This window comes from Chanodichthys erythropterus, chromosome 7, assembly GCF_024489055.1.
Source record: "Chanodichthys erythropterus isolate Z2021 chromosome 7, ASM2448905v1, whole genome shotgun sequence".
In the NCBI taxonomy this organism is placed as follows: Eukaryota; Metazoa; Chordata; class Actinopteri; order Cypriniformes; family Xenocyprididae; genus Chanodichthys; species Chanodichthys erythropterus.
In genome coordinates, this window is record NC_090227.1 from 23,124,875 (window position 1) to 23,145,622 (window position 20,748).

General features: G+C 37.9%; 1 protein-coding gene across 6 annotated transcripts in view; it reads right to left on the reverse strand.

The window, feature by feature from the left end:
• The window catches only part of fam168a (family with sequence similarity 168 member A), a 69,385-nt gene that overhangs the window by 33,284 nt on the left and 15,353 nt on the right, over nucleotides 1-20,748 (reverse strand). For 5 of the 6 annotated variants that reach the window (XM_067389928.1, XM_067389924.1, XM_067389929.1 and 2 more), the window contains exon 2: nucleotides 4,934-5,056. The exons of the other annotated variant lie outside the window; for it this stretch is intronic. In XM_067389928.1, coding sequence (XP_067246029.1) covers nucleotides 4,934-5,004 — 71 coding nt within the window. In that variant the 5' untranslated portion in view covers nucleotides 5,005-5,056. The remainder of the gene's footprint in view (nucleotides 1-4,933; nucleotides 5,057-20,748) is intronic. 6 annotated transcript variants of the gene reach the window in all.

The window sequence follows — 20,748 nt, forward strand, 5'->3', positions numbered from 1 at the left end:
CAGTCTTATATAAAGATTTTATGATGTTAATTAAGTGAATTTCAGACCCTTCCTCCAGATTAAATGACAACAACAACGTGCAAGCGCAACTTTATCTCATTGCAAAATTAACTGAAGCATCAGGAAACAATAAGGCGCTAATTCTACAGAGCATTTACTACACAGGGCACAGCAGACAGTCAACGGCAGTCTCTTGTAATGTTTTTGCAGGCACGCATGTTCAATTGAAGTGTACCTGCCGCACATACAACATTCCTTACGGTACTGACGATACTACCGTTTGAAAAATACAATGGCATCGCCAGTATTTTGAAGCTTTAGTATCGCGATACTACCGTAGTACCGGTACACCGTGCAACCCTAGTTGTAATGCATTACTTTATTTGTTAGATCAAAGAGTAATCTGATTAGGTAATGCAGGTTACTTTTAATGCATTACTCGTAACATCAAAAAAAAGTAATCTGATTACATAATGCATGTTACTTGTAATGCATTACTTTACTCCTTATATTAAAAAGTAATTTGATTGCATTATGCATGTTACTTGTAATGCGTTACTTTACTCCTTACATCAAAAAGTAATCTGATTGCATTATGCATGTTACATGTAATGTGTTACTTTACTCCTTACATCAAAAAGTAATCTGATTGCATTATGCATGTTACTTGTAATACGATACTTTACTTGTTAGATCAAAAAGTGATTGATTACGTAATGCACGTTACTTTTAATGCATTACTTTACTCGTAACATCAAAAAAGTAATCTGATTACATAATGCACGTTACTTGTAATGCGTTACTTGCATCAAAAAGTAATCATTGCATTATGCATGTTACTTGTGATGCGTTACTTTACTCCTTACATCAAAAAGTAATCTGACTGCATTATGCATGTTACTTGTAATGCATTACTTTACTCCTTGCATCAAAAATGTGTAAATCTTGAACATAATCAGAATTATCAGCTAATAAGGTTAAAGCGACATACTCTGGTACACTGGAGGGAGCATCTGAATTGGGTTTCCAGTTTTACCTCGACAGGTTGTAAAGATCTCTGATATCAGACCTCTATTTATTGTGTAGGGCTGCCCCCAAATAAAGATTTTTCTAATTGACTAGTAGTCGTTAATTTAAGCCATTAGTCAACCAATTGGATGTTTATGATATTAATTTAATCAGGGCTGAAAAGAATATTATATGTAACATTGGAAAGAGTGTTCTACATTGTAACATTGCTGACACTGTACTACATCACAGAGAAAGCGCCTATTAAACTATAATACTGAGCCTTTAAATGCAGATTAGCACTCATGCGCATATTTAACACTTGCTACAGCACACCAGGAAAAGTAATGGTTATTGTAACGATCACCATCTGTTCCTGTGTCGCGGAGGAATGCGACCCCTCGCTTAATCACGTAATGGCTGCCGCGCCAAAGGACACTCACAAGATGGCGGCCTCCATAACAATAACACCAGTCAACGTCTCCGCTGATCGCCCAGAGCAACGTCACATCTCCGCTGATCGCCCAGAGCAACATCACGTCTCCGCTGATCGCCCAGAGCAACGCCACGTCTCCGCTGATCGCCCAGAGCAACGTCACGTCTCCGCTGATCGCCCAGAGCAACGCCACGTCTCCGCTGATCGCCCAGAGCAACGCTACGTCTCCGCTGATCGCCCCGAGTTACGTCATGTCCCCATTGAACATACAGTATCACGTCACGTCGCTGGTCCTGTCCGAGAGCGGAGAGGATTGCGTTCCAGCATGAGTGATCCTCCACTGACTACAGTCCGAGCAGCTGGCATCCCCAAGTCCCCACCGGCCACTTCGCGCAGTATACCTGAGGGTGGGGAGCTTGCAGGTTGGGAGCTTGTGGGTGGGCACCCTGCCTGGCCACTGCCGTCATTGGCCTTTGAACAATTATAGCCGTTTTATGGACCCTAACCTGCCGTGGTTACACAAGCCACCTGATCTACTGTGGTTACCCAAACCACCTGACCTACCGTGGTTACCCAAACCAACTGACCTGCTGTGGCTGCCCGAGCCACCCGACCCGCCTGACCTGCCGTGGTTGCCCGAACCACATGACCTGCCGTGGTTGCCCGAACCACATGACCTGCCGTGGTTGCCCAAACCACCTGACCTGCTGTGGCTGCCTGAGCCACATGACCCGCCGTGGAGTTATGGCACTCCTTACCTGCACTGGCTGCCCGTAGCACCTGACCCGTCATGGTTACCCGTGGCACCTGATCCACCGTGGCTACCCTGGAGCCTGCATTGGAGACCATGGTCCCGCTATAGCTCCAATGCACCCACCCTCCCTCCCTATTCGTGCCTTTTACGTCGCGAGGACGTGCCTTCCGGAAGGGGGGCGTTATGTAACGATCACTGTCTGTTCCTGGCACTCCCCGGACTACACTTCCCACAATTCTCCCTGTCAGTCACATGTTCACTCCACACCAATCACCTGTCGCCATATACAGCCATGCACACACTCCTCACTAATCACCACACCCAGCTGCAGCTTGTTACCTGGACTATAAAAGGACTCTCACTCACACCATCTAATCGCGAAGTCTTGTTTACCCTGTGTGATATTTCCGAGCGTTTCCCTGTGTTTATTGCCTGCCTGTTTATTGTTACCGATCCTGCCTGTTTCCTGTTTATTGACCCGTTGCTGCCTGTCCTGACCCTTGCTTTGTACACCGACCTGTGAGTGATATCTGCCTGCCTCGATCCACTGCCTTTACCTTGACCACGATTCTGCCTGTCCCTTGCTGTTCCTGTTTGCTCCTGATTGACCCTGCCTGTACAACCACTCTCACTTTAATAAAAGCTGCAAATGGATCTTACCATGAGTCCGCATTCATTACAGTTATGAATGTGTTGGGAAAAAAACAGCAAGAAGACTTACTTAACATTTTAATCATTTATTGGTAAACAAGTGCTTTCTGAGTCAGTGTTGGGCAATGCTGACTCACCATTTCATGTATCATACAGATTAAATAATCAAGAGATTATTTGTTTTTGAATTTGAATTGGTTCATTCATTTAAATGTAGACATTTCAAGCTTCAGGCGTATAGAATATGTGAGGCATATGCTTGAGTGAGTTTTGGTTAATTTTTGTGACGCGCTCCAGAAGAAAGGCGGCAGAAAGCACATTCTGTTTTTTTTCAGAAGAACTATTTTTGTTGTTGTTTTGAGTGTACACAAATAAAAATAACTTTATGATGTATTTCTCTTATCTGTATGACCAAAAATGACAGGGTATTTTAAGTTCTTTTCCCTGTTTTCAGGAAAAAATGCAAGTGACCTCTACATGAACACTTGGATTTGAGCCAAATAATAGCGGCCATGTTGCTAACGTTAGGCTACTACTTATGTGTTATGTGTAAATGATAAGCTATATTTGAGGTCAGTGAATGACAGGTGAACATTTGGATTTCCTGCCCGAGACACTGCAATTACCACATGGACCAGGTTACCGGACTGTGTGACTTTACAGAAAAAAAGGTTTTGTTTTCTGCGACTAATTAAAATATAGTTGACTAAACCTCTTTTCGTCAACTATCACTGAATCAACTATTAGGGGGCAGCCCTATTATTGTAATATAAACATACAAATTTACATTATCATGGGATCCGTGTTTTTTTTTTTTTTTTTTTTTTTTTAAGAAATTTGTACTTTTATTCAGAGATTCAAAGATGCATTAAATTTATGCATTAAGTGACAGTAAAGACATTTAATGTTATAAAAAAAATTTGCATTTCAAATAAACACTTGAAAAAAATGTTTCACGGTTTCCACAACAACATTAAGAAACATTTCTTAAAGGATAAGTATTTCCTGATAATTTAACATGTTCATGTCTTCTTCAGTTGAAAATAAATGATGGTTTTTGATGAAAACATTCCAGGGTTTTTCTCCATATAGTGGACTTCAATGGCCTCCAAACAGTTGAAGGTCAAAATTACAGTTTCAGTGCAGCTTCAAAGGGTTTTAAATGATACCAGATGATGAATAAGGGTCTTATCTACAAATTATCATCTTGCACGTGCTTACGCTTTCAGTATTCTTCAAAAAGCCGTATGTCCTATTCTACTTGTGGAAAAAATGAAACCGGCGCCATTTTCGGAAAGCAGAAGTAGGCGATATTTTGTGGAAATATGTATATGTGGAGCATATACAGTTGTAGATTTTTCGAAAATGACCAATCGTTTTACTAGATAAGACCCTTATTCCTCATCTGGTATCATTTAAAGCCCTTTGAAGCTGTACTGAAAATTAAAAATTTTGACCTTCAACCATCTGGAGTCCATTGAAGTCCACTATAAGGAGAATAATCCTGGAATGTTTTCATCAAAAAACCTTAATTTCTTTTCAACTGACGAAAGAAAGACATGAACATCTTGGAAGACATGGGGGTGAGTAAATTATCAGGAAATTTTTTTTTGAAAGTGGACTAATCCTTTAACATTGACAGTAAGAAATGTTGCCGCAAATCAACATAGAATAATTTCTAAAGGATCATGTGACACTGAATAAATAATGGCCATTTTTCAGAAGCTAATCAATTAAATCAAACAAATAACAAAATAATGTGTGTCTGAAATCCACCACATCATCATTATAAAAGTAACAAGAGCTGTGAATGAAATTTCATGTTGACTTCAATAAGCTTGAACAGAGGTACAAAAATAGAAATGAGCAGGTGAAAGCTGTGTGCTGCTCTGAGACTAAACAAAGCAAGGTCAAACAAACCCTAGAGGAGAGAAACATGACATATAGCCTAGCCAATATGTAGGTCTAAACAGGTGGAAACGTACACACATCAGGGTGAACAGAACATCAACTTTGACCCAACCCCAAACACACACATACATACACACACATACACGGTGGAAGGTGCTGAGCACTAGACTGACCTCTTAACGTTCTGACTGGTGTCTGTTGGGTACAGAAAACTGAATTTGTCAGTGGAATGCCCGCTTGCCATTCTCAGTGAAGGAAAGGCAAATGAAGGAGGTAGGAAGAATGGATATGCAAATCTGGAAATGACAAAAAAGAAGGAAACAAACAAAAACGAGAGCAGGATATGATTAAAAGGCAAACCATCAAGCACAAGCACAGCAGAGCAAAGCAAAACACAGCAAAGCAACATAAAGCAAGCAAAGCAGCGGCCTGAGCGAAAGAGAGAGAGAGAGAGAGAGAGAGAGAGAGAGAGAGAGAGACAAGGTGACAAGCAGCAGAAATCAAAGCTCACACACCTTCACACACTGATGGACAGATCAGTATGGGGGTGAATAACGGTGCGTCAGGGACAAACAGTGCTGGCTTTGTGTTCTTGTGTGCATGTAGATGGGAGTTAAACTGCAGTCAAACCCACTTAATATCACTTTCTTTAATGAGACACTTTCATTCCCACCCACTTTAAAAGGGTTAGTATGCAGGAAAATCAAGGAATGTCATCTCCATTTCACATTATTCTATATTAAGGACAAGCACTTTGGTCATTTTCACTGCTTAAGTAGGAATGTTTGCTTCGAATAAATGTGCTTAAAGGGACAGTTCACCATTTACTCACCCTCCAATCTAGCATGCATTTTTGTCTTTTGCGGTAAACAAAAGAAGATATTTTAAAGAGTCCATTGACTTTTTTTATTGGCACAAAAATAACATTTCTCAAAATATCTTCTTTTATGTTCTGCATTTTAAGTTTGGGCTCCACTATCCCTTTAAATGTAATAACTAGTGATGAGCATTTAGAGTTATTTTGTACTTAAAGGGTTACTTCACCCAAATAGGAAAATTCTGAACCGTAAGACATTCGTTCATCTTTGGAACACAAATTAAGATCATTTTGATGAAATCCGAGAGGTATATGACTCCTCCATAGACAGCAATATAATCAATTTTCAAGGTCCAGAAGACATCGTTAAAACAGTCGATGTGACTGCAGTGGTTCAACCTTAATTTTATGAAGCGATGAGAATACTTTTTGTGCGCAAAAATAATGATTATATTCAACACTATCTTCTCTTCTGTGTCATTCTCATAAATTGTTTACGTTCAGCGCTTCCAGGTTCTACGTCCGAACGCCGACTCATTATTGGCTGGCTCCTGCGTCAACAGCACATGCATGCGTTGTGCTGCTCACATGTGCAGCTTTGGCCAATACTGAGGCGGCATTCGGACGTAAATACAGAAGCCTTTACTGTGTTTACTACGTCACCTGCGTAAGAATAAAGTTGTTATTTTTGTTTTGTATTTGTGCACAAAACGTATTCTCGTTGCTTCATAAAATTAATGTTGAACCACTGCAGTCACGTCGACTGTTTTATAGATGTCTTTAGTACCTTTCTGGACCTTGAAAGTGTTGATTATATTGCTGTCTATGGACGAATCATATACCTCTTGGATTTAATCAAAAATATCTTAATTTGTGTTCCGAAGATGAATGAAGGTCTTACAGGTGTGGAACGACATGAAGATGAGTAATTTATGACAGAATTTTAATTTTTGGGTGAACTAACCCTTTAAGTATAATATATCATCATACTGATGGAAAATTAAAGACATGTGTTAAAATAAAATGTGAAATGGAGGCCAGAGGATGCTACAGTTTTTCAACAATGAATTTGCATTACCTTTTCTCACGTAATTACCGGATAACGATTTTTAAAAATAATTTTACTCCAATGTGAAAAAAAAAGATATTTATAAGAAAAAAAATTATAAAATAGGTTAATAACAAAGAATATTTTAATGCTACATCACCAATAACGGTTTTAATTAACTGAAAAGCTAAATGAACAATGTAGATTTCTTTGGGGGAAAAAAAGAGCATAAGAAATTGCTTATAAACCATTATGAAAAGCAAACTACTGCCATTAATGCACAGAATTTTCACTTATTCTATCATTTCACATGTTGTAGCAGCACTTTGCATTTGGTGGGTTGCATGATAACAAAAATAAATAAATAAAATAAAATAAAAAAAATACACCAAAAAGAATCTAGCTTCACTTTTCTTGAATGCACCTGAAGGCACACAGTGTCACCACCCATCCCATTGTCATATGCATGCAAAGCAAATGCATTGTTTGCTTCCTAATTAACTGCCAGATTGCCAATTTTAATGCATGAAGTCCTGCCACATAAACACACATATCCTAGAGTGTTTATCAGTAATAAACAGCTAAAATAGCACATTTGATGCACGTTCACATATGCTAGATTTTAGATGCTTGTAATTTCTGCAAGTATGAAGTGCATCAATCATGTATGCACATTTTCTTAACGCCTTGTTATGTGTCTTCATTAAACAATCCAATAGTGCCCTCTAGTGAAGGTATTACGCAGCCATGCTTGCAGTCACCTCAGGTTAATATCACTGCTCTTTAGTAGACAATTGAAAGTGATGTAAAGCAGGTTTGGCTGTTCTTTGTACATGTGCATGTTCTTTTTTATGTGCAGAGGCGGCTCTGAGCTGCTTGTGTTCTGCAGACCGTGAGTCATTAATCAGGCCATGACAGGATCACCTTGAGCTGTTCGTGGATGAAGGTGACCCTCACACCAGAACCTCTCTCTCTCTCTCTCTCTCTGCACTAATGTCTTCCTCAGTAGGACGGTATGATTGATGGCATAATGAAGGATATCAAACTGGCACACAGATGTAACAGGGAAATCTACTGAAATTGTATATGTGTATTCAGAACACGTTCAGTCGTGACGTAATTGACTGCCTTGGGATTCTTATTCTTATCAAATATCATCACACTGATGGAAAATTAAAGACCAGATAACATATCTTCCATGATTCTTGTGCCATAAAGGCACAAATCAGTAATGCTACAATTTTTCACCAATGAATTTGCATGATCTTTCCCCTTGTGAATTACATAAGGATTTTCACAAATAATTTTATGTAGATTTCTGCGGCAGACTTCCATTTGTATCAAGTCAAACTGCTTCAGGAAGCTTCGGAGCATAATGAATCAGCATGTCAAATCAGCGGTTCGGACCGCCAAAGTCACGTGATTTCAGCAGTTTGAATCATGATTCGACACGCTGATTCATTATGCTCCGAAGCTTCCTTAAGCAGTGTTTTGAAATTGGCCATCACTATATAAGTCGTTATTTTGTTTTTTTGGTGCACCAAAAATATTCTCGTCACTTTATAATATTAATATTGAACCACTGTACTCACATGAACTGATTTAAATATGTTTTTAGTAAATTAATAGATCTTGAGAGAGGAAATATCATTGCTGGCTATGAAGGCCTCACTGAGCCATCGGATTTCAACTAAAATATCTCAATTTGCGTTCTGAAGATGAACGAAGGTCTTACAGGCGTAGAATGAGGGTCAGTAATAAATGACAGAATTTTCATTTTTGGGTGAACTAGCCCTTTAACTAAATCTCCAACATTTAAAAAATAACATTAATTAAATTTAAATAAACGTTAAGTGAAAAGAAAAACAAATAAAAATGAACACAAAACTAATAAAAACTATAATAAAAACACTAAAATTACTAAAATTTAAACTAAAATCACAATGACAATAGAAAACATAAAATAACAACTAATTTAAAATATTAATAAATACTATAATGACACTGAAATTGCACAAACTTTCAGATTTCCTGATATTTCCAGCTCTTCAACGCCGATAAACATTTTCATGCCTTCATAAAACACAAATATGCTTTTTAACCAAATAAAATGATTATATAAATATTCAAGGATGTTTGTTTTTCTATTTTTATGATATTAATATTTCACCCTAACATGAAAAACCATATATCATATTCATAGACCACATACAACACACAACCCTCAATGGCAGCAATGCTATTTGAAATAATTAACTAGAAAACACAGAGACACAAAAGAACCCTTTTATGGTTCAATGACCAAACTGCAGAGCAAAATACGAGGCAGAACATAGTGAAGAGCACTCGTTATCCTGAGCAGGTATTATTCACTACTTTATGTGCTCTTCTACAAGCCGAACACGCACAGTGGCTCATCAAGGGTGGAGAATGGGGTTCCGAGCGCGCACTCGGGTAACTAACCAGCATTAAACGCGCCAGACTGCCTTTCCTACGTCCCCGAAGAGTCGTTCATGAGGGAAGATATGTGCAGGAAAATGGCAGACTTCTAATACACGGCTGGTTTAATGCATACCAGAGCTCAGAGAGGGCAATAAAAAAAAAAAAAAACTGCAATTAACTGATATTAATGAATGCACATGAGAGAGAGAGAGAGAGAGAGAGAGCGAGAGAGAGAGAGAGAGAGAGAGAGAATACACAGGGACAGGTGCACAAGACTATCTCCTTGCCTTAGTAAAGGTTTTCCTTTCCTCTCCTTCCTGAGGTCTGTGACACACCAAGCCGATATTCATCCATTAGCTAACGTCAGGCCGTTGGTGAGTGTCTGTCGTGCTAGTTTTTGTGTTCCATACGTCACCTCTAGTCAGCCTCATGTTGGCGGGAGTTTGCCCGATTCAGCATTTTCAGTGAGAGACATCACACTGATTGGCTGTTTAGTTTAGCGAACAAGTCAGTGCAAGAGAATATAAAAGCGAGAGTGATGAAAGCCAGCTAGGAGGTCAAGACGGCACAGACAGAAGGCTTTTCTAATTTTACGTCATCTTACCAGAGCTTCCAATAGCCTACGTGAATATTTCATGATAACATGACGAGCTGCCTGGAATGGACAAAGTGATCAGCATGATTCAAAATGGTAAGCTAGCGCTGATTTGTTTACGGATTGTAGATCTGCAGTCCTAGTTTTGGTTTTTCTGTTTTGAATGACGAATATAGACTAATGATACCTGCTGATATAGACAGTTATTTCCTTACATGCAGGCATAGAACGCATAGTTGGCAGTCAGATGTAGTCTTTGTGGGGTGTTCAAGTAAAGCTTTTTGGCCTAGACGCAGCCGGTGTGAGGCAAAACACAGCCGGCTTTAGTTCATTGATGTCAGCTTGGTGTGTCACAACCTTTAGGCTACTTCTAGGGTCAGGAATCGAAAACTAGTTCTAAATATTGAGAGAGAAAGAGAGAGAGAGAGAAAAAACAGTTCTAGAATGACTGAATTCGTTTTGTAATGCAAATGGAATACAATACAAAGCCTATATAAACATTCTTCCTCAAAATTATTATTTTTTTTTTTTCATTTATACACACACGTTAGTTTTGCTATCTTAGTGAGGACGTTGTATAGACTTCCAGGGATTTTATATCAGGACAATGATATTTTCTGTCACCTAACCCAACCCCTAATTCTAAACCTACCCATCACAGAAACGTGCAAAACACTAAATTTAAAGGTGCCATCGAACGATTCTTTACAAGATAGGTGTCCCCTGAATGTGTCTGTGAAGTTTCAGCTCAAAATACCCCATAGATTTTTTTTTTTATTAATTTTTTTTAACTGTCTGTTTTGGGCCATCATTAAATATGAGCCGATTTTATGCTGTGCGACCCATTTAAATGCTGACGCTCCCCGCCCACGGAGCTCGCGCTTGCCTTGAACAGAGCATAAACAAAGTTTACACTGCTAATATAACCCTCAAAATGGATCTTTACAAAATGTTCATCATGCATGCTGCATGCATGCGTCGGATTATGTGAGTATTGTATTTATTTGGATGTTTACATTTGATTCTGAATGAGTTTGATAGTGCTCTGTGGCTAACGGCTAATGCTACACTGTTGGAGAGATTTATAAAGAATGAAGTTGTGTTTAAGAATTATACAGACTGCAAGTGTTTAAAAATGAAAATAGCGACGGCTCTTGTCTCCGTGAATACAGTAAGAAACGATGGTAACTTTAACCACATTTAATGGTACATTAGCAACATGCTAACAACAGATTCGCCTGTTCTTCGGAGGTCTTTTAAACAAATTAGATTTATGTAAGAAGGAGGAAACAATGGAGTTTGAGACTCACATACATGTATATATTTAAGAAAAAATATATATTTATATATAAAATATTTATATCTATATGTAATATAAAATATATATATAAATTTATTTATACATGTATATATTTCTTAAATGTATACATGTATGTGCATGTATTTATATATACATAATTATTATACACAGAACACACACATATATTACGTAACAGACTTTTATTTTGCAAACGATTAATCGCGATTAATTGTTGTGGAGCCCTAGTGAGGACCAGTCAAATGTCCTCACTAGTGGGTTGTCAAAGTATTTCACAATATAAGGGAGGATATTTGGTCCTCACAAGTATAGCCAAAAAAAAAGTACACACACAGACACACACACACACACACCTACACACACACAGAGGTTTGTTTCGCTATCAAAGTGAGGACATTCCATAGGCGTAATGGTTTTTATACTGTACAAACTGTACATTCTACTCCTAAACCTACCTATCACAGAAAACATTCTGCATTTTTACATTTTTGATAAAACATTGTTTTTAAAGCCATTTTAAATATGAGGACTCATGAAATGTCCTCATATTTCATGTTTACGTCGTAATACCAGTGTAATACCCATGTCATTATACAAATTTGTGTCCTCAAATCACAAAAATGCACACACACACACACACACACACACACACACACACACACACACACACACACACACACACACACACACACACACACACACACACACACACACACACACACACACACATTCAATTTCACAAAATTTTCAGCTTGAATCCATAGAAAGTAATCGTATTTTTAAAATACATTCTACCTCTAAATTGGTATATTGCAGAGTCCTAAAAAGCTAAATAGTAGGAAAATAATTAATTGTTTTAAATAATGAAAAATAATGCAAAATACAGTTATGTACAGTTTACATATATATTTTTTTGTCCTTTTCAGAGCTTGACAGGCATGGTCACTTACATATGTATGTTATGAACTGTTATAGAAACAAGATGTGCAAAGAATCTTCAGAATGTTTTCTGTTCCATAGAAAAATAACAGAAAAATAAAATAACATTATTTTGCGTGATCTGTTCCTTTAAGAAAACGGAATGGTTACGTGGACTCAAAATCAGAATCCTTATGATTGCCATCTCTCCTCGCTTGCGTTCTCCTTTCGACTGATTTTCATGATCTCCTCCGTCCTCTCTCTAACCAAATCAATACCTCCTCCATTCCAGCGTCTTTCCTCCTCCTTTCCTTCCCCTCCCCCCCTTTCCTCAATCTCTATGAATAACTCTCTTTTTTTCTCCCTCCTTTTTTTATCAGGGTGAATCTGAACACACTGCAGTGCCCTTGAGCTCTCACTCCTCTCCTTCTCTCTCAGGCAGAACACAGAGTTTGGCAGTTATGTTGCAGTTATGTAACACGCTGCTCTTTATAACACGTTGTTGAAAGGTGCGTTGCATAGTGCTCATTATATTTGCCCTGCAGCATCAGGAGACGGGAAACAAAATGAGGGGAAATCCAGATGTAAAATCAAGCTGAGAGCTATTACATTCACCTCATTTGGCTATTGATACAATATTTAGGATGATGTGAATCTGGATATGATTTGATAATTCCGCATTAAACTGTGAGCACAGCTTAAATTTATAGAAAGTGAATCATATCTTTAAAATACATTCTATCGTATATTGCAGGGCCCAATAAAGCTAAATAATAGCTAAGTAATTCATTAGCAAATAATTTCATTAGGACAAAAAATTAACAATTATGCAGAATACAGTTTAACGGTCAGTAAGAAATATTTATGGCGGCTAAATCTTTCCAATTGGTGAGTGATTTTTTTATTTTTATTTATTATATATATATTTTTTTAATTGAACAAATCCTGTCAAGAATGTCTGGGTCATATCATATTTAAAGGGTTTGTTCATCCAAAAATGAAAATTCTGTCATTTATTACTTACCCTCATGTCGTTCCACACCCGTAAGACCTTCGTTAATCTTCGGAACACAAATTAAGATATTTTTGTTGAAATCCGATAGCTCCGTGAGGCCTGCATAGTGAGCAATGACATTTCCTCTCTCAAGATCCATTAATGTACTAAAACACATTTAAATCAGTTCATGTGAGTACAGTGGTTCAATATTAATATTATAAAGCAACAAGAATATTTTTGGTGCATAAAAAAAAATAAAAATAAATAACGACTTATATAGTGATGGCCGATTTCAAAACACTGCTTCAGGAAGCATCGGAGCATAATGAATCAGCGTGTCGAATCAGCGGTTCGGAGTGCCAAAGTCATGTGATTTCAGCAGTTTGGCAGTTTATGGTTTGACACGCGATCCGGCAGTGTTCTGAAATCGGCCATCACTAAATAAGTTGTTATTTAGTTTTTTTTGGCGCAATAAAAATATTCTCGTCGCTTTATAATATTAATATTGAACCACTGTACTCACATGAACTGATTTAGGTGTGTTTTTAGTACCTTTATGGATCCTGAGAGAGGAAATGTCATTGCTCCCTATACAGGCCTCACGGAGCCATCGGATTTCAACTAAAATATCTTAATTTGTGTTCCGAACATTAACGAAGGTCTTTTACGGGTGTGGAACGGCATGAGGGTAAGTAATAAATGACAGAATTTTCATTATTGGGTGAATAAACACTTTAACCACAAATTGTTGGTCTATTTTTAGGATCATGAACATCTTTACTATCAAATTCTATCAAATTTTCTTTTTTTGTAAAGCAAAAAAAGTTAGAAATGCAAATAAATCAGTAAATTAAAATAATTATATTAGTAAAAAATAAAACATATGCATTTTATAACTGCAATAAAATCACAAAATCATTGAGATAATGAAAAATAATGAGAATTATAAACAAATTCGAAAGAAAAACATCAATGCACGTCACAGTAATGAAGAAAATGTGCTTTATTGTCATGAAAATAAAGTCACAATTTATAAATCTTAATGCTCTTAAAACTAGGCTTAATTTTCTTTATGCAAAATGTATTATTCCTTTTTTGATTTTGGGGTAAAATGCGACCTGAACATTTGTGAGATTCAATCGGGTTCTTGTGTCTTTCAAAACGCATTAGACAGCAGTTCAGTCAGGTGGAGGTTTTCCCTGCTGACTGGGCAGTCGGGGTAAATCTAAGGACACATGCATACTTCACACACTCAGCATTTTGACCCTGCAGTGACCCTACGGTGACGATGATGTCATAGTGACATTGGGACACACCACTAACCAGCTTTCTGCAGCACAGGACGTGATTTCCTGTGACTGCGTCTTGAGTAATGCTGCTTCATTCACAATCCAATCTGTAATTCTTTGTACTGAACGGTACGACTGCAACAACAAAGAAGCAAAAATTTTGCTGATCAAAGCTCAAACAAAAGCAATCTGACCGTATTCTGCTGCTTAGTCATGACTTTCATTCATTCAAAAATCCTCAGAATAGATGCCCTATTTCATTTGTCCATTCAATAGATTGTACTATATTAAGGTCCTACATCATGTCTAATTTCCACAACCTACTTTTTCATACACTAAAAAAAATGTTCACATAATTTGTCAGTTAATGTTTAATTTGGGTAAAATGTTTTTGAAAGAAGTCTCTTATGTTCACCAAAGATACAAAGATGCAACAAAGATACAAAGATGTATAAACAGTAATTTTGTTGAATATTATTACAATTTAAAAGAACTGTTTTCTATTGTAATGTGTTAAAGGTCCAGTGTGTAATATTTAGGTGGACATATTGACAGAAATGCAATATAATATACATACTATGTTTTCAGTGGTGTATAAAGACCTTACATAATGAACCATTTTGTTTTTATTATCTTAGAATGAGCCATTTTCTATCTACATACCCCGCGGGGCTCCTTACATGGAAGTCGCCATTTTGTGCCGCCATGTTTCTACAGTAGCCCTAAACGGACAAACTGCTCTAGAGTGCGTTTGCTTGACTGGCTACTCTCTTCTGTCTCTGACGACGACATCTTTGTCCTGTGCCGGCCATCGTAGCTTCTCTATGCGCTTTGAAAGGGAGGAGTTGAGCGGTGGACAAAGATGGTTGTTGCAATTCGCAACCTCACCGCTAGATGCTGCTAGAATTAGCATAAATGAATCAGTGTGTCGAATCATGATTTGGATCGCATGTCAAACAACAAAACCGATGAAATCACGTGACTTTGGCGCTCCGAACAGCTGATTCAACACGCTGATTCATAATGCTACGATGCTTCCTGAATATAAGTGTTTTTAAAATATTCTCGTCACTTTATAATATTAATATTGAACCACTGTACTCACATGAACCGATTTAAATATGTTTTTAGTACCTTTATGGATCTTGAGAGAGGAAATGTCATTGCTCCCTATACAGGCCTCACAGAGCCATTGGATTTCAACTAAAATATCTTAATTTGTGTTCCGAAGATTAACAAAGGTCTTACGGGTGTGGAATGGCATGAGGGTGAGTAATAAATGACAGAATTTTAATTTTTGGGTGAACTAGCCCTTTAACTGTCCAACTTTTGATTTTAAAAATGTATTAGTATGCTGAGATTAAAGGTGCCATCGAATTGAAAATTTAATTTACCTCGGCATAGCTGAATAACAAGAGTTCAGTACATGGAAATGACATACAGTGAGTCTCAAACTCCATTTTTTCCTCCTTCTTATATAAATCTCATTTGTTTAAAAGACCTCCGAAGAACAGGCAAATCTGAACATAACACAGACTGTTACGTAACAGTCGGGGTGTACGCCCCCAATATTTGCATATGCCAGCCCATGTTCAAGGCATTACACAAGGGCAGCCAGTATTAACGTCTGGATCTTTGCACAGCTGAATCATCAGACAAGGTAAGCAAGCAAGGACAACAGCGAAAAATGGCAGATGGAGCGATAATAACTACAATGATCCATGATAACATGATATTTTTAGTGATATTTGTGAATTGTCTTTCTAAATGTTTCGTTAGCATGTTGCTAATGTACTGTTAAATGTAGTTAAAGTTACCATCGTTTCTTACTGTATTCACAGAGACAAGAGCCGTCGCTATTTTCATCTTTAAACACTTGCAGTCTGTATAATGCATAAACACAACTTCTTTCTTTATAAATCTCTCCAACAGTGTAGCATTAGCCGTTAGCCACGGAGCACTGTCAAACTCATTCAGAATCAAATGTAAACATCCAAATAAATACCATACTTATGCGATTAGACATGCTGCATGATGAACACTTTGTAAAGATCCATTTTGAGGGTTATATTAGCTGTGTAAACTTTGTTTATGCAACGATAGAGTCGAGAGCTCGGGAGGGGGCGGAGAGCACGAGCAATTAAAAGGGCCGCAGCCTGAATCTGCGCATTTCTAATTATCAAAATAGGCAGTTAAAAAAATTATTTAAAAAAATCTATGGGGTATTTTGAGCTGAAACTTCACAGACACATTCAGGGGACACCTTAGACTTATATTACATCTTGTAAAAAAACGTTCGATGGCACCTTTAATCTTTGTTTGTTCATTTCAACATTTATTAATACATTATTAAAATCTTGTTAACATTACTTAATGCACTGTAAACTAGCATGAACAAACAATGAACAACCGTATTTTCATGAACTAACATTAACGAAGAGTAGTAAATATATTACTCATGGTTAGTTCATGCAAGTTAATATATTAACTAATGTTTAACTAATGAACCTTATTGTAAAGTGTTACCAAAAATCCCACTCATAGTCTGTATCGGAGCTGATGAATCGTAGTAAATCTTCTGAAAACAGAAAGCAGGTGTAGGAAATGCAGTATTTATAGATTGTGTGTATGTTGATACGCATGTCTATGTAAAAAAAAAAAATCTATGGGGTATTTTGAGCTGCAAATTTCACAGACACATTCAGGGGACACCTTAGACTTATATTACATCTTGTAAAAAAACGTTCGATGGCACCTTTAAGATTTATAAATGCTGTAGAAGTTTTGTTTATTATTAGTTTATGTTAACTAATGTAGTAAACTAATGTTAACAAATGAAACCTTATTGTAAAGTATTACCAATAATATTAATGATATTTCAGACCGAATACCATATTTAAGTCAGCAGAAGCATTACAGAAACATGGTTACCACATGGTTCTCAAGGCACATATGAACACATATACCTGTAGTGAGCTTCTTTAATTCCATGATAAATCCTTCTCAAAAATACCGAATAACACAATGGCAATCATAAAAACATAAGCAAATTTTTTTCATCTTCACTTGCCAAAATGACAACATTTCTGCATTCCTACTGCATTCACACATTAACCGATCTCTGCATGCAGAGCTAGTCAAACGAACACAGATTTTATATCTAACTCGAGTTTCTGAACCTTTGAGTTACTGTCAAGATAAAACGTTTTTTTCCCGTTTATGTGGATTGGTCCTGAGGCAAACACATCTCTCTTCTCTTCTGCTCAACAGCACAAACACACTGAATTAATGATGGCCGCTGCAAGTAGCACAGAACAGCCCAAGGGCTCAACCAGAGGGATGGAATATTCCTGATTGATTCCTGAACATAACACAATGATTTTGACCGGTTTTACTTTTATCAAGTGGCGTGGTGTGTGTGGAGCACCACATAAGAGTAAAAGACACACAAATACTCAGAAATACAGTCATAAATTTTAAGTATAAGAGCCTGCAATATTAATGTGTAGGCTGTATCTAATGTCTGTATATCCACCTAGCAACAACATCCTAGTGACCACCTAACAACACCCTAGCAACCACGCACAATGGATGTATGTGCAAACAGACCTCAGATTTTCTTCAAAAAAATGAAATGTCAAAATCTATTTGATTCCTATAATTCTCTGTTCAGACACCATGTAAATAATCTGATGGATGGCATGAGCGCAAGTAGACCAACAAAACAAACAAAGTGAAATAAAGAGCACATCAGTGCACAGCAGTGTCTTTTCCTCTCGTCCGTCCCTCATTCCTGCAGTGTGGGATGAGAGAAGGGTGATGGAAAAGAGGTTTTCCGTCTCCGTCACTCTGATCTGACAGGCACTGCGCACAAAGGCACATAAACACATACACACACAGGGTGTGAGAGGGACCCATGAAGCACAGGGGCGTCTGAATTATTTAGATAATAAATGCTCAAAGAGCTGCTGTGTTTCTGTGTGAGTGTGTGTGCCAGTAGGCATGCTGTGGGGACAAAACAGTCTCTGCTGTGAGGTCCAGCTGTGTGAGCTGTGCAAACAGTTGGAGAAAGACAAGCTAACCTGTACCGCAGTGCACACACACATGCATACCCTGGTGTCATGGGCTACTGTCAAAGACAGACACATTCACACAAAGACATAGGCCATCTCAAACAGAGTTATCACGCAGCTTACAACATATCGGCTGATATATTCAACCTTTTATCAGCCTTTAACTGTGCCCAGTTTACTCATATCTGTTCCAAAACAATTACAAAAACAGAAATTGTTCAAAATCCACTAACAAGTTCATTTCAGAATAAAAATTTCCTGTTAATTTACTCACCCCCATGCCATGTCATCCAAGATGTTTATGTCTTTCTTTCTTCAGTCGAAAAGAAATTAGGGTTTTTGAGGAAAATATTCCAGGATTTTTCTCCATATAGTGGACTTAAGTGGGGTACAGTGGGTTGAAGGTCCAAACTGCAGTTGCAATGCAGCTTCAAAGGGCTCTACACGATCCCAGCCGAAGAATAAGGGTCTTATCTAGCGAAATCATGTCATTTTTAAAGAAAACAAAATATATATATATATATATATATATACCTTTTATCCACAAATGCTTGTTTTGCATTGCAAATTAATTTTTCAACTCTGCGATGCGCCACAAATTAGGCCTGCACGATAAATCGTTATAAAATCGCGATCTCGATTCACCCTGTTCAAGATTTAATTTTTAAATGACTTCGATTTAAAAAAAAAAAAAAAAAAAAAATCAGCCTTTATTTTGAAAGGACCGCTCTTCACCCTCAGCCAACGACAAAGCGCCTGTTCACACCAAACGCGAATAGAGCGTCTGGCGCGAATGATTTCAATGTTAAGTCAATGTAAAGACGCGTTTACGCGCACTGGACGTCTCGCGGCGCGAATGAGGCGTTTCGCGCGAATGGTGCTTTTTGTGCATTTAGCGTTTGACGCGAATTCGCGTCTGACGCCCGAGTTGAAAAATTTGAACTTTGGTTAACGCGGCGCGAATTTATGCCAATCAGGAGCCTGCTTGCTGCTGTGGCGGCAGGCCCGTCCGAAGTCACTCATTCAAAATGGAAGAACGACTGATATTATCAGTGAGCAGTCACACAGAGATTTATGACACAAGTTCATACTTCAGACAGGAATAAGAAGGCCCTCGCTTGGAAGAGTGTCGGTGAGGAGATTGGGCTACCTGGTAAGTTGTACACATTTCACTTTTGAGTCACGTACACGTTTATCGACCCGCAGCCTTCCCGCGACGCTGACTCCTACGCCGCTTTTCTGCTCTCCAGAGCAAATACAAACAAAGCGGTATCTCTCTCGATGAACGCACGATCAACATCAGCCATCTTGCAAACAGACAACCGCCTAGCACTTGCACCTCCCACAAGAAGCGGATTTCGCCTCGGACGCGTGTCAATTTCGCTTCATACGCTTGTTTTTTACGCGCGTCTATTTCGCTCTAGACGCGCGAATGCATTCAAAATGTTCTAGCGGCAAACTAGACGCGGTAGACGCGAATTTGACGCTCTATTCGCGTTTGGTGTGAACGCTAGTCTCGTGTTTCACTCGTCAAGCGAGCGCGGTAGTTCTATATTGAAGCCTCTACAGGCTTGTGGTGATGTGCAATGTTCTATAGGTGCCAAAACAAATATTTTTGGTACTTCCAATTTGTTTTGTTTTGTCATGGTTCATGTGTGCAATAAACATTACATTTCATGAGAAAAAAAATCGTTGTAGAGAATCGTGATATCAATTCTAAGCTAAAAAATCGTGATTCATATTTTTCCCAGAATCGTGCAGGCCTACCACAAATCACGTAATCATGTTGGAAAGGTCACACGTGACATCAGCGGAAGAACCTATCCAGTATCTACAAAGTTAATGTGCAAAGACTAAATCAAATGGCCTTTACAAAAAAAAAGTAAAACAACGTAGGGAATTTGGAGGAGAAAATGAGTTTTTTACCCTACCGCGGTACTTCCGCCTACGTCAAGTGTGACCTTTCCGACATGATTACGTAATGTGTGGCGCATCACAGAGCTAGTGCAAGACGAGTATTTGTGGTTAAAAAGAACATTTTTATGTACATACCTTATTCCTCAGTTGGTATCAAGTAGATATCTTTGAAGCTGCATTGAACCTGCAATTTGGACCCAGTGAAGTCCACTATATGGAGAAAAATCCTGGAATGTTTTCCTCAAAAACCTTAATTTCTTTTCAACTGAAGAAAGACAGACATAAACATCTTGGATGGCATGGGGGTGAGTAAATTGTCAGGAAATTTTAATTCTGAAGTCAACTAATCCTTTAATAGATTTGGAAACCAACATGCATTAGGGCTGTGCCGATACCATCATATATCTATATACTGTGATACTGTGTCCTTCAGATTCTTGTATTTATAATTAATAATTATTTATTTATATAAAGTCAGACTGATACCAATCATGAGAGATTAAAACCATAGATTCACACTGGGCTTCTCTCTAAAATTTAAAAAATTAACCAATTATATATTGTAATGTATTGA